The sequence below is a fragment of the Carex rostrata genome, chromosome 25 (assembly GCF_964058835.1).
Source record: "Carex rostrata chromosome 25, lpCarRost1.2, whole genome shotgun sequence".
In the NCBI taxonomy this organism is placed as follows: domain Eukaryota; kingdom Viridiplantae; phylum Streptophyta; class Magnoliopsida; order Poales; family Cyperaceae; genus Carex; species Carex rostrata.
Window position 1 is genome coordinate 5680176 of NC_135942.1, and position 16228 is coordinate 5696403.

At 36.7% G+C, this 16228-nt stretch overlaps 1 protein-coding gene across 1 annotated transcript; it reads right to left on the reverse strand.

Moving 5' to 3' along the window:
- Positions 1-5149: 5149 nt before the first annotated feature.
- LOC144543816 (uncharacterized) lies at positions 5150-6293 on the reverse strand. The gene has a single exon (XM_078292227.1). The coding sequence runs from the start codon at positions 6244-6246 to the stop codon at positions 5212-5214; it is 1035 nt and encodes a 344-aa protein (XP_078148353.1). The 5' UTR covers positions 6247-6293; the 3' UTR covers positions 5150-5211.
- Between the last annotated feature and the right edge of the window lie 9935 nt (positions 6294-16228).

Sequence of the window (16228 nt, forward strand, 5' to 3'; positions counted from 1 at the left end):
GTGTATCTATCTGACAAGATAATGGGGCATTTACAACGCTAATACAACACTCCAATCGAATGTGTTTGGAGCACACTAATAGTGTCTCTATAAGGCAAGATAATTTGGGATTTTCAACCCCAATACAACACTCCAATTGTTGTTGTTTGGAGAACTCTTGTTGTATCTCTATATGGCAAGATAATTTGGCATTTGCCACCCTAATACAACAGTCTAGTTGAAGGTGTTTTGAGCACTTTAGTATTGTCTCTACATAGCAATATAATAGGGCATTTATGACCCGAGTATGACACTCCAATTGAAGGTGTTTGGAGGACTCTAGTAGAGTCCCTATATGGCAAGATAATAAGACATTTATAACCCTAATACAACACTCCAGTTGAAGGTGTTTGGAGGACTCTAGTAGTGTCCCAATATGGAAAGATAATAATAGGGCATTTACAACCCTAATACCACACTCCAAATGATGGTGTTTGGAGAATTCTAGTAGTGTATCTATCTGACAAGATAATGGGGCATTTACAACCCTAATACAACACTCCAATCGAATGTGTTTGGAGCACACTAGTAGTGGCAAGATAATTTGGGATTTTCAACCCCAATACAACACTTCAATTGATGTTGTTTGGAGAACTCTTGTAGTTTCTCCTGATGGCAAGATCATAGAGCATCTAAAATCCTAATAACACGCCAATTGAAGGTGTTTAGAGCACTATTGTAGTGTCCCTCTATAGCAAAATATAATAGGGGATTTACAACCCTAATACAACACTCCAATAGAATATTTTTGGAGCATTCTAGTAGTGTCTCCAGATGGCTAGATAATAAAGCATTTACAACCCTAATACAACACTGGAACTGAAGGTATTTGGAGGGCTCTTGTAGCGTCTCTATATGGCAAGATAATAGGGCATTAACAACACTAATACCACACTCCAATTGAAGGTGTTTGGAGCACTCTAGTAGTGTCTCTATATTGCAAGATAATAGGGCATTTGCAACCGTAATACGACACTCTAATTGAAGGTGCTTGGAGCACACTAGTAGTGTCTCCATAAGGCAAGATAATAGGGCCTTTTACGACCCTAATACAACACTCCAATTGAAGATGTTTGGAGCACACATGTGGTGTCTCTATAAGGCAAGATAATAGGCCATTTACCACCCTAATACAGCACTCCAATAGGAGGTGTTTGGAGGACTCTTGTTGTGTCCTTATATGGGAACTTAATAGGGCATGTACGACACTAATACAACACTCCAGTTGAAGGTGTTTGGAGCACACTAGTAATGTCCCTATATGGCAAGATAATAGGGCATTTACAATTCTAATACAACACTCCAATTGAAGGTGTTTGGAGGACTCGAGTAGAGTCCCTATATGACAAGATAATAGGGCATTTACAACCCTAATACAAACACTCCAGTTGAAGGTGTTTGGAGGACTCTAGTAGTGTCCCAATATGGCAAGATAATAGGGCATTTACAACCCTAATACAACACTCCAATTGAAATGTGTTTGGAGTACACTAGTTGTGTCTCTATAAGGCAAGATAATAGGGGATTTGGAACCCTAATACAACACTCCAATTGATGGTGTTTGGAGGACTCTTGTTGTTTCTATATATGGCATGATACTAGGACTAGTACAACCTTAATACAACACTCTAGTTGAAGGTGTTTGGAGCACTCTAGTAGTGACCCTAGATGGCAAGATAATAGGGCATTTATGACCCGAGTACAACACTCCAATTGAAGATGTTTTGAGAACTCTAGTAATGTCCCAATATGGCTTAGATAATAGAGCATTTACAACCCTAATACAACACTCCAAATGATGGTTTTTGGGACACTCTAGTAGTGTCTCTATATGACAAGATAATAGGGCATTTGCAACCCTAATACAACACTCAAATTGAAGGTGGTTGGAGCACATGAGTAGTGTCTCTATAAGGCAAGATAATAGGGCATTTACAACCCTAATACAACACTCAAATTGGAGGTGTTTGGAGGACTCTTGTTGTGTCCTTTTATGGCAACTTAATTGGGCATGTACAACAATAGTACAACACTCCAGTTGAAGGTGTTTGGAGCACACTAGTAGTGTCCCAATATGGCACAATAATAGGGCATTTACAACCCTTGTACAACACTCCAATTGAAGGTGTTTGGAGAACTATGGTAGTGTCCCAATATGACAATATAATAGGGCATTTGCAACCCTAATACAGCACTCCAATTGATGGTGTTTGGAGCACTCTAATAATGTCTCAAGATGGAAAGATAATAGGCCATTTACGACCCTAATACAGCACTCCAATTGAGCGTATTTGGAGAACACTAGTAGTGTCCCAATATGGCAAGATAATAGAGTAGTTACAACCCTAATACAACACTCCAAATGATGGTTTTTGGAAAACTCTATACGGCAAGATAATAAGGCATTTGCAACCCTAATACAACACTCCAATTGAAGGTGCTTGGAGCACACTAGTAGTATCTCTATAAGGCAAGATAATAGGGCATTGACAACCCTAATACAGCACAACAATTGGAGGTGTTTAGAGGACTCTTGTTGTGTCCTTATATGGCAACTTAATAGGGCATGTACAACAATAATACAACACTCCAGTTGAATGTGTTTGGAGCACACTAGTAGTGTCCCAATATGGCACAATAATAGGGCATTTAAAACCATAGTATAACACTCCAGTTGAAGGTGTTTGGAGAACTCTGGTAGTGTCCCAATATGGCATTTTCAACCCTAATACAGCACTCCAATTGATGGTGTTTGGAGCACTCCAATAGTGGCTCGAGATGGAAAGATAATAGGTCATTTATGACCATAATACGACACTCTAATTGAAGGTGTTTAAAGCACACTAGTAGTGTCTATATAAAGCAAGATAATATGACATTTACAACCCTAATACAACCCTCCAATTTACAACCCTAATATGGCAAGATAATAGGGCATGTACAACGGGGAATTTTACAAAATGCCCATCCTTCAAGAAAGATCAAATAAAATACCCCCTCACTAAATTTCTTGACAAAATGCCCTTGTGGGACCCAAAGTTACCCTCCCTCCCTCTCCCCTCTCTCTCCATATTACTCCCTCTCTCTCCACGTTAATTACTCTATTAAATTTGGAAACTTTTTTTTTTGGGAAAGTGCCAAATGAAGAAGGCTGAAGGCGCTATTATTGTTATTTTTTTTCTTACCACATTTAATTTCTTAGATATCATGCATTTTTAATAACGTCAAATATTTACTTCAAATATTTGCATTTGACTTACTGATAAGTTATGTTTCGTTTTATTTTTAAGTTATGTTTCAATTTTAATTTATTTGAATTTCTATCTTTTTCTTCTTTGACTGACGACTCTTGGTTTGATGATCTGTCGTAATCTAGACTATTTCAAATATCATATAATATCTCATGTACATATTTTGTAAAGTTTTATATATTCAGTATAAAATTTATTTTGTAAAATATTTTTAACAATTATTGTACTGTAGTATTAATTTATTCTATAAAATATTTTGGATTAACATATTAATTTTTATAATATAGACATTTTACATATAGTTTATTCAATACAAAAAGAATAACAAATGAATATATTAAATATATACATTCTGCATACAATTTATTCAGAGGGAAAAAAAATCATAATGTGGCTTATACAATTATAAAAAATATATCATATCACATACTAGGAACAACTATTTGAGATACTCATGCTTAAAAAAAACGTACTAATCATGTATATTTTTCTTAAAAATTGGTAGTTCATTCAACTTTGTCTTTCACATATATAAAATCCAAAACAATTACTAATTAATACCAACAATACGAAAGAGTACAATAAAATAAAACAAAAAATTGCTAGAAATTGCAAATCATAAATATAAACTACCGCCTTAACCTTATGTGCTTGTATCAAACTTTCGAACTTCCTGCAATAAAAAATATATATTTAAAAAGTTATAATATAAAGTGAACAACTTCATATTAAAATGATAAAGTAGTAATTAATAAACTCCAAATAATAAAAAAAAAAATCTCACATTAGATTAATGTTTAGCATATTTAGCTGTCAGCAGTAAATGAATTCTCAAGTTGTGGCACCTGCATAATCATATAATTTTATTAGTAAAAAAATTAATATTTGAAACAAATACAATGAGAAAATGCTTATTACCTCTAGTTTTGTGAAGCTGTTGACACTTTTTTTTGTTATGACCAAGCTCCTTGCAATGCCCGCATTTACGTTTTGTTGTAACAGTTGTTTTTCTCACATCCATTGAATTATGTATACGAGTTGACTTAGGATGGCCCTTTTTTTTCCTAAGTGCGGAAGGGAGCACAGTTGGTCCTTCAATGCTTGGCCAAAATCTCTTGTCCGATACAGGATGAAACTGGATTGAGTATGCATTTCGATACATCTCAGTGAAATACCAATCATTACAAAGTGTATGAAAGTTTGTTTTGTGCCATCGATCACTACAACAAGCCAACATATGACTGCAAGGAAGGCCGATAAGTCGAAATGCCTGACATACACAAATTGATGACCTCCTATTTATTGTTACCGAGTATTTTGAGGTTCCAGTATTAACCTCGTAATCACAGGGACCAAACCGACATACTTGATACCCACGAGATGCGATTTGTCGAGGGCGAATTTGGTCAATAACTTTAGGGCACAACTGGGTTGTCATCTTTCTTCCTTGCTCACTGCGCTCAACAAAAGCTTGGTTTACTCTATAAAAGGTAGCAGCAACAAATGCAGTGACAGGTAGTGATCGAGTACCTCTAAGTACCGAGTTAAGGCTCTCAGACCAGTTGGTGGTCATAACACCATATCTTCTTCCACCATCAAATGCTAATGCCCAATATTCACGGTCATCATTTATTTTCTCCTCTATCCATTTCCAAGCATTCTCACACTCAGTTTTTAATTTCTCTTTCAGTCTATTAAACTCTACAATCTCATTTACACAACCAATTCTGTAAAATTTATCCAATACTACTTTATCAATAATACCTGCCTTCTTAAGGTTTGCTTTTATATGGCACAAACACCAGCGATGAGCATGACCATCATCAGGAGAAAATACTCTATGGACCACCTCTTTATTACCAGAAAAACGATCAGATATGATGCAAACCTTCCTTTCACGTATAACAAAATCTCTTAATGACTAAAGAAACCACTCCCAATTATCTCCATTTTCTTTGTCACAAATAGAAAAAGCTATTGGATAAAGCCCCCCATTAGCATCAATACCTGTAGCAATTAATGCACATCCCTCGTATTTGCCATACAAATGAGTACCATCAACACTTACCACCGGCCGATACTTTTTCCAACTCTCTATCGAAGGGCCAAAAGCCCAAAAAACTCGCCTAAATTGTTGTACACCTGTTCCTGTAAAGGGAGGGTTCATGGTCCAAACAGTACCTGGATTTGAAGCTTGCATCATAGATAAGTATCTTGGTAAATCAGAAAAAGACTTCTCCCAACTACCGTATATAATTCTTAACGCTCTGCTGCGTGCTTTCCATGCCAAATCATAACTGATATCTGTCTTCCAATCATCCTTAATCTTGAGTCGAATTTCCTTTACACTCATTGATAGCGATGCTCTCATTGATGGAAGTATCTTCTCACAAATTAAAGCAGATGTGCAATTTCGGTGCATACTGTTACCTATTGGAATAACACAATTATGAGACCCATTGTATTGACTAACCAAAAAGTATGTAGCTCCTTTCGGTCTGTGTGCGTGCAACCTCCAACGACAGTCACTTTGAACACAAACACAAGTATAACGGCAAGTGTCAGATTTCTTCACTTTCATTTGAACATAGTGGGTTACATGCCACTCTCCAAGTGCCCTCAATAAAGCATTTTTGTCAGAAAATATTAGTCCTTTCCACTCTCCGTTTGCATTTGCCGGGCTGTGCGTGGCAAACTGACTCTCGTTAGTCAAGTCTTCTATCTCATACGTTGCCAACCAAGAATTATCAGCATTGAAAGACATCGGGTTGTTGACAAACTCACCGTCCACCTCTAGACTTTTGTTTGTTTGAATTGCAGCAGCTATGCTTGCGAGACCACCATCATGTTCAATTTCTATCTCTTCATCAACATTATCATCAGAATCAGAGCATTCTTCCTCTTCAGAATATTCGCTTGCATCACTGAACGATTCGAATGACAATGCATCAGCCATGATCCTACATGTACAAAAAAAATATTAAAACAGTGCATTATCATTTAACATATTCATTATAATTTTTGTAATTAAATAAATACATATAATTTTCTCTCTATTACCATAAATTTAGATTTCTGATGTTTTGATTCCTTATACATAGAGTTATACAAAGTTACACATTAAAGAGGTTCGCAAAATATAAATTTGAGTATATTGAAAATTAACTGTGCATATAAACTCAAGTACTTATTACAATAGAGCTTATTCATTTAATTAATCTTGAAACAACAACAATAAACTACCACACAATAGAAGTAAGCTCTCAGCAAATTAACAATTGGATTTCATGCATATTATTTTATGTCATGCTAAATAGTTAGGAATACCAGTTTATTTATTTCATTTATCATTCATCTTTTTTTTTTAACCCTAAAATTAAAAATAACTATATGTTAAAGATAGGTACGCACAACCGATGGCATGTGAAACAGTAAAATAGAAAATAGTTGAGGCTTATTTCAGTGTCTCTTTTCTTAAATTTTGTTAAATAATATATTTGCAAATAAGAAACTAAAAAATTCATTCAAAAGTCAACTTAAAATTATCTACTTAATCAAACTCAACTAAATAATTTTGATAAAAAAAAACATACAAGTTAATTCCAAGAAGCCTCTTATCAGCGGTTCACAACAAATAGGGCATACGAAATATATTAACCGGCTTCTTCTGAATTGTTGTGATGAACTTTAGCCAACTGAAAAGTAAAAAAAGAAACGAAAAATTCAAACATTAATTTTCTATAAAATAAGAGGACCCATGCCATGTGATGCGCACATATATGCTCTGATCTAGTCTAAGTAGAAGTTATTCAACAATATCTTCTCACTAAACTCATGTGTGATAGGTATAACAAGGCTTAAGAAGAGAAAAGCAAATTTACCGATGGTTGTGCTATGTGCATAGGAGAGGTTCTGGAATGGAGGCGAATCAAAGAGAAGCAAAGCAAGTGCAGAGGAGATCAACACGGCGGTGCGGAGGAAAGACTATGGCCCAATGCGGAGGAGAGGCAAGCAGTGTGGAGGAGAGCATGATGGGGAAGAGAGACGAAGAGTTTGAGAAAATGAACAGAGTATTGGGGAGGCGAACAGACAGGAAGGGTTTTTTTTTTTCTTAGATTTTACGGAAGGCAATTTGGAAATAGTGAAAGTAAACAGAGGGAAGGGAACAAATTTACATTAGTGGGTCCTACAAGGGCATTTTGACAATAAATTTAAGAGGAGGGCATTTTGTTTGATTGTTTTTATAGGAATGGCAGTTTATAAATTTCCCCATGTACAACCCCAATACCACATTCCAGTTGATAGTGTTTGGAGCACTCTAGTAGTGTCTCTATAAGGCATGACAATAGGGCATTTACAACCCCAATACAACACTCCAATTGAAGGTGTTTAGAGGACTCTTGTAGTGTCTTTATATGGCAAGATAATAGGGCATTTACAACCCTAACACAACACTCCAGTTGAAGGTGTTCGGAGCACTCTAGTAGTGTCTATATTTGACAATGTAATTGGGCATTGACAAACCGAATACAACACTCCAATTGCAGGTGTTTCGACGACTCTTGTAGTGTCTCTATGTTGCAATATATTAGGGCATTTACAACCCTAACACAATACTCCAGTTGAAGGTGTTTGCAGCACCGTAGTAGTGTCCCTATATGACTAGATAATAAGGCATTTACAATCCTAATACAACACTCCAAATGAAGGTGTATGGAGCACTCTAGTAGTGCCTCCATCTGGCAAGATAATATGGCATTTACAACCTTAATACGACACTCACATTGAAGGTGTTTGGAGGATTTTTTTAGTGTCTCTATATGGCAAAATAATAGGGCATTTACGACCCAAATACAACACTCTAGTTGAAGGTGTTTCGAGCACTCTTGTAGTGTATATATATGGCAACATAATAGGGTATTTACAATCCAAATACAACACTCCAATTGAAGGTGTTTGGACCATTCTAGTAGTGTCTCTATAAGGTGAGATAATTGGGCATTTACGACCCTAATACAACACACCAATTGAAGGTGTTTGGAGAACTCTAGTAGTGTCCCAACATGGCAAGATAATAGGGCATTTACAACTCTAATACCACACTCCAAATGAAGTTGTTTGGAGAACTCCAGTAGTGCATCTCTATGACAAGATAATAGGGCATTTACAACCCTAATACAACACTCCAATTGAAGGTGTCTCGACCACACTAGCAGTGTCTCTATAAGGCAAGATAATAGGGGATTTACAATCCTAATATAACACGCCAATTGATGGTGTTTGGAGGACTCTTCTTGTGTCTCTATATGACAAGATAATCTGGCATTTACCACCCTAATACAACAGTCTAGTAGTGGCCCTATATGGCATGACAATAGGGGATTTACAACCCTAATACAATACTCCAAATGAAGGTGTTTAGAGGACTCTTGTAGTGTCTCTATATGGTAAGATGATATAGCATTTACAACCCAAATACAACTCTCCAGTTCAAGGTATTTGGAGTATTTTTCTAGTGTCCCTTTATGACAAGGTGTTTGGAGAACTCTATTAGTGTCCCTTTATGACAAGATAATAGGGCATTTACAAACCAAATACAGCACTCCAATTGAAGGTGTTTGGTGGACTCTTGTAGTGTCTATATATTGCAAGATAATAGGGCATTTACAACCCTAAGACAACACTCCAGTTGAAGGTGTTTGGAGCACTCTAGTAGTGGCTCCAGATGGCAATATAATAGGACATTTACAGCCCTAATACAAAACTCCAATTGAAGGTGTTTGGTTTACTCTAGCGGTGTCTCTATATGGCAAGATAATAGGGCATTTACAAACCTAATAAAATACTCCAATTGAAGGTGTTTGGAGAACTCTAATAGTGCCTCTATATGGCAAGATAATTGGGCATTTACAACCCCAACACAACACTCCATTTATAGGTGTTTGGAGCACTCTAGTAGTGTCTCTATATGGCAAGATAATCGGGCATTTACAACCCTAATACAACACTCCAATTGAAGGTGTTTGGAGAACTCTAGTAGTGTCCCAATATGACAAGATAATATGGCATTTACAACCCTAATACAACATCCAATTGAGGGTGTTTGGAGGACTCTTGTAGTGTATCTATATGGTAACATAATAGGACATTTACAACCCCAATACAACACTCCAGTTAAAGGTGTTTGGAGCCCTCTAATAGTGTCTCTATATGACAAGATAATAGGGCATTTGGAAACCAAATACAACACTCCAATTGAATGTGTTTGGAGCACTCTAGTTGTGTCTCTATATGACAAGATAATATGGCAATAACAACCCTAATACAACACTCCAGTTGAACGTGTTTGGAGAACTTTACTAGTGTCTCTATATGACAATATAATAGGGCGTTTACAAACCTAATACAACACTCAAATTGAGGGTGTTTGGAGCGCTCTAATAGTGTCTCCATTTGAAGGTGTTTGGAGCACTCTACATGGCAAAATAACCATATGGAGACATTTCCGGAGTGCTGCAAACACATTCAATTGGAGGGTTGTATTAGAGTTAAAAACTACCCTATTCTATTGCCTTATTAGGGACACTACTAGTGTGCTATAAAGACCTATAATTGGAGTGACTAATCTCTTATCTTTCCATATGGAGACACTACTAGATTGCTGCAAAGATCTTCAATTGGAGTGATGTATTAACGTTGCAAGTACCCTTTTCACTATGAAAGTGTTACAAACACCTTCAATTGTAGTGTTGTATTAGTGTTTTAACTACCCACTTCTCTTGCTATATGGAGACACTACTGATGTGCCAATGCTGCTAAGATCTTCAATTAGAATGTTGTATTATGGTTACAACTATCATCATCTCTTGTCATATGGAAACACCACTAGAGTGCTGCAAATTGGTTCAACTGGAGTGTAGTATAAAGGTTGCAACTATCCATTAAGGCATTACTAGTGTGCTACAAAAACCTTCAATTGGAGTGTTGTTTACGGTTGCAACTATCATCTTCTCTTACCATATGGAGATACAACCAGAGAGCTACAAAGACATTCAATTGGAGTGTTCTATTTGGGTTGCAACTACCATCTTCTCTTGTCATTTGGAGGCCCTAGTAAACTACAACAAACTCCTTCAATTGGATTGTTTTATTAGGGTTGGAAGTACCCTCTTCTCTTTCTATATGGGGCACTACTAGTGTGCTGCAAACACCTTCAATTGTAGTGTTGTATTAGATTTTAACTACCATCTTCTCTTGCTATATGGAGAAACTACTAGTGTGCTACAAACACCTTCAATTTGAGTGTTGTATTAGAGTTGCAACTATCCTATTCTCTCTCCATATGACACTACTAGTGTGTTGCAAAGACCTTAAATTGGAGAGTTGTATTAGAGTTGCAATTACACTCTTCTCTTGCCATATGGAGACATTATTAATGTGCTGCAAATAACTACAATGGGAGTGTTGTATTAGGGTTGTAACTACCATTTTCTCTTGTCATATGGAGACACTACAAGAAAGCTACAAATACCTTCAACTGGAGTGTTGTATTTGGGTTGCAACTATCATCTTCTCTAGCCATATGGAGGCAATAGTAGAGTGCTGCAAACTCCTTCAATTGGACTGTTTTATTTGGGTTGTAACTACCATCTTCTCGTTCCATATGGTGCACTACGAGTGTCCTCCAAAGTCCTTAAATTGGAGAGTTGTATTAGGTTGAAACTACGCTCTTCTCTTGCCATATGGAGACACTACTAGTGCGTTGCAAACAACTTCAATTGGAGTATTGTATTTGGGTTGCAACTACCCTCCTCTCTTGCCATATTGGAGACACTACCGGTGTGTTGCAAACACCTTCAATTGGAGTGTTGTATTAGGGTTGCTACTACCCTCTTCTCTTGCCATATGGAGGCAATAATAGAGTGTGCAAACTCCTTCAATTTGATTCTTTTATTAGGGTTGCAACTACCCACTTCTCGTTCCATAGGGAGCACTACGAGTGTGCTGCAAAGACATTAAATTGGAGAGTTGTATTAGGGTTGCAACTATGCTCTTCTCTTGACATATGGAGATACAACAAGAGAGCTGCAAACACCTTCAATTGGTGTATTGTATTTAAGTTGCAACTACGCTCTTCTTTTGCCATATAGAGACACTACTAGTGTGATCCAAACACCTTCAATTGGAGTGTTGTATTAAGGTTGCAACTAATCCTCTTCTCTTTCCATATGGAGCACTACCAGTGTGTTGCAAAGATCTTAAATTGGAGAGTTGTATTAGGATTGCAATTACCCTCTTCTCTTGCCATATAGAGACACTACTAGTGTTTTGCAAACACCTTTAATTGGAGTGTTGTATTAAGGCTTAAACTACCCACTTCTATTGTCATATGGAGACTCTGCAAGAGAGCTGCAAAGACCTTCAATTGGAGTGTTGTATTTGGGATGCAACTATCCTCTTCTCTTGTCATATGAAGGAAATAGTGGAGTGCTGCAAACTCCTCCAATTGGATTATTTTATTAGGATTGCAACTACCCTCTTCTCGTTCTATATGGAGCACTACGAGTGTGCTATAAAGACCTTAAATTGAAGAGTTGTATTAGGGTTGCAACTACGCTCTTCTCTTGCCATATGGAGACATTACTAGTGTGCTGCAAACATCTTCAATTGAGGTGTTGTATTAGGATTGCAACTACCCTCTCCTCTTGTCATATTCACTACCGATGTGCTGCAAAGATCTTCAATTGGAGTGTTATATTTAAGTTGCAACTACCTTCTTCTCTTGCCATATATCTACACTACTAGAGTGCTACAAAAACCTTCAATTGGAGTGTTGTATTAGGGTTGTAACTACGCTCTTCTCTTTCCATATGGAGACACTACTAGTGTGCTGCAAACACATTCAATTGGAGTGTTGTATTAGGGTTGCTACTACGCTCTTCAAATGGAGACACTACTAGTGTGCTGTAAACACTTTCAATTGGAGTGTTAGATTGGGGTTGCAACTATCATCTTCTCTTGCTATTAGAGTGATGTAAACTTTTTAATTGGAGTGTAGTATTAAGATTGCAACAACCCTCTTCTCTTGCCATATTGGAGACACTACCAGTGTGATGAAAAGACCTTCAATTGGAGTGTCGTATTAGGGTAGCAACTACACTATTCTCTTGCCGTATGGATACACTACAAGAGAGCTGCAAAGACCTTCAATTGGAGTGTTGTATTAGGGTCGCAACTAGTAGAGTGATGCAAACTCTTTCAATTGGATTGTTGTCTTAGGGTTGCAACTACCCTCTTCTCTTGCATATTGGAAACACTACCAATGTGCAATAAACACCTTCAATTTAGTGTTGTATTAGAGTTTTAACTACCGTCTTTTCTTGCCATAGGAAGACACTACTATAGTGCTGCAAACACCTTCAATTTGTGTGTTGTATTAGGGTTGCAACTACCCTCTTCTCTTTATATATGGAGCACTATTAGTGTGCTGCAAAGACCTAAAATTGGAGAGTTGTAATAGGGTTGCGACTATGCTCTACTCTTGCCATATGGAGACACTACTAGTGTATTGCAAACACATTCACTTGGAGTGTTGTATTAGGGTTGCAACTATCCTCTTCTCTTGCCACATGTGAGATACTACCATTGTGCTGCAAAGACCTTCAATTAGAGTGTCGTATTAGGGTTGCAACTACCATGTTATCTTGCCATATGGAGACACTACAAGCGAGCTGAAAGATCTTCAATTAGAGTATTGTATTAGGGTTGCAACTACTCCCTTTTCTTGCCATATAAAGACACTACTAGAGTGCTGCAAAGACATTCAATTGGAATATTGTATGAGCGTTGCAACTACCCTCTTCTCTTGCCGTATTGGACACTACTAGTGTGCTGCAAACACCTTCAATTGGAGTGTCGTATTTGCAACTACCCTATTATCTTGTCATACAGACAAGAGTGCTGCAAAGATCTTCAATTGGAGTATTGTACTTGGATTGCAACTACCCTCTTCTCTTGCCATATTGAGGCACTAGTAGAGTGCTACAAACTCCTTTAGTTGGAGTGTTGTATTGGGATTGTAACTACCATCTTCCCTTGACATATGGTGACATTAATATAGTGTTGCAAACACATTCAATTGGAGTTTGGTATTAGGGTTGCAACTACCCTCTTTTCTTGCCATATTAGAGACACTACCATTGTGATGCAATGACCTTCAATTGGAGTGTTGTATTGGGGTTGTAACTACCCTATTCTCTTTTCATATGGCGACACTACTAGAGTGCTGCAAACACCTTCAATTGGAGTGTTGTATGAGGGTTGCAACTACCCTCTTCTCTAGCCTTATTAGAAATACTACTAAACTGTAAAATTTAATTAATATATGTTTTGCAAGAAAACTATAAAATTCAATTAATATATGTTTTGCTAATCTAGTCAAACATACAAGTAGACTATGATGCAATCCAACAACATGTAATCCTACTCAGACCAAGATACAAAAACTTTACAGCTATTGGTTTGTGGAGGGCATTGACATATACTAGACAAAACTATGTATGCAAGGATACGATAAAAAAATAATTCAGTATAAAGAAATCTCAAATCAACATAAACAAAATATAAATTATACCAAAATATAATAAAGAATTCGATACAACCTTAGCCCTAGACATGAGAAAATTAGCTTCTCATAGCCAGTGTTCTAAAATGTGATTTTCATGCAGTATGCGGAAGGCTACCGCATACTACGGTATTCGATCGCATATGCGGATTTTATACGGACTTATATATGCGGATTATTCGATAAAATATTAATATGATACCCTCAATTCAATTAAATATTTAATAAGCTTTTAGTATTTCTGTGGATAAATCCGGGGACTCGTAGCAGTCAAGATCCATAATCATGCATGAATATGAATATATTAATATTTAAAAGATGAAAGCATAAAAAATGTCACGTGATATTTCTCAAATCAATCAAAACATTATTTACAAGCCCAACAAGCAGCCCAGATTTAGACAGTAGCATAGCACCTTAGCCCAGATTTTAATGTTTAAAAGATAAGAGCGATTGATCCAGCACCTCAGCACTCAGGAGCTCCGGTTTTTATGTATATGATTTAGTCCCACAACATTTAATATTAATAAAGAGGCAAGTAGAGCGACTATATAATACCTTGAGTGGGATGGCTAGAGATAGAACCTGGATGGGTTCTGGATCTGAATATTTTTGAATTAGGGACTCAAACAATGGGTTATGGATCTGAATATTTTCGGATCTTGAGAATCTGGATTTATTTTGTTAATAAATAAATTATTTTAAGTAGGTTACATTTGATTTTGGTTCACTCCGAGACTAAATCCAAAAATTAAATCTGCATAGTCAAATTTTATGCGGTTTAGCACCGCAAACGTATATGCGGTCGCATAAAACTGCATTTTATTACACTGCTCATAGCCATGGAAAAATAAAAGAAATACAATAAGAAAGACATAAACCGCAACTCTTGAAGATTGAAGAACTTTTACCTCCTTAAATGACACTTTCTTCTCCCGCATTAAGCTCCGATGGCTGGACTTCCCTTCTCCATAATTTACTCTCTAATCTAGCCTAATTTATGGACTTAACACAATTAAAAATGCACACTAAATCTTATTACAAGAGGGGTATTTGTAGAGATGGTGGAGGGCATGGGGCCTACCAATGATGTATAGATTATGCCAAAAATAGCTCGGCAAACTTGGAGGTGAAGTATGTGCATCCTTCTAGAAGGATTATGCTCGAAATTTGCGTGAACGGCTAATATTTAATCCAATCAAGACAGTCCACGGATTGTATCTATGGACTCGTGTTGCCTTTGGGGGGACCTGTATGTGATGCGCGCAAAAGCGTATGCACAAAGTTTCAGTACAATGAGATGTACCTTTTAACCCTAAATACACTTTTGGTTCAGATTGCAAGTATACAATCCTACCGTGTAGTATATTGTCGGGTATCGATCCACAGGGAGTATGATAAATACTTAGTTTAAACTTTACTAATTAATTTCAGAAAATAAAAGGAAAGTAAAATGCAATAAAAGTAAATTGGGGGGGGGGGGGTTTCGTTCTAACAATCCCTAAGGTTGGGTTCAATACCCAAAAAGAAAGGAGTTTGAAACAATAATTGTAAATAAAAGTAAAAGAAAGGAATTGATTTGCTTTCAAGATTTAGAGATCTAGGAGTCTTTGGTCTACATTCTCTTGCTAACTCTATCTATTCGGTATTTGTTTAAGTTCATGTATGATTTGATGAGGTTTCTAACCTAATATGTCATTAAGGGTCACTTTTGTGAATTAATAACATGCCTAGGTAACTCGAACTTCTCAATGAAGTCCCCCACCTTAGTTACCTAGACCCATTGAGCTCTTGTTAGTCTCTCCTCTCCTCAAATATTAATACTTCACGATTAAGTCCTTCATACCAATACCCGATTCGATTTGAGATGTCCTAATTAGGGTTTGCCTTCACGGTTAGGTACTTCACCAAATTCCTAACCTTAATTTCTGTAGTTCCGGCTTAGATTACAAATTAGTTACAATCCTAATCTAAACCTAGGGTATTTGCATTCATAATTTGGTACTCTCCTCTCGTCCTAACTTCTTTGGATCCTTTGACAAAGAGATACCAAAGCGGGACTACTGCGATTTCAAGTACTAATTATGTAATTAACACAAATGATAAATCACAGAAATTAACATCAAATTCCATAAAACAATCATAACAAAGACAAATAACCGAATAAGATACAATTAAACAAGTTCATGCATTGACCTAAACCCCTAGAGAGAGAACTACTCCTTCATGGAGAGATCCATTACAAAAATTGGCAAAGTAAGAAGAAATGAAATAAAAGAAGTAATTACACCCTTTAACAAATCAAAAACCTCTA

Bases quoted from the DNA above. Each gene is read 5' to 3' on its own strand.
- LOC144543816 (XM_078292227.1), bottom strand. From the start codon at position 6,246: ATGGCTGATGCATTGTCATTCGAATCGTTCAGTGATGCAAGCGAATAT.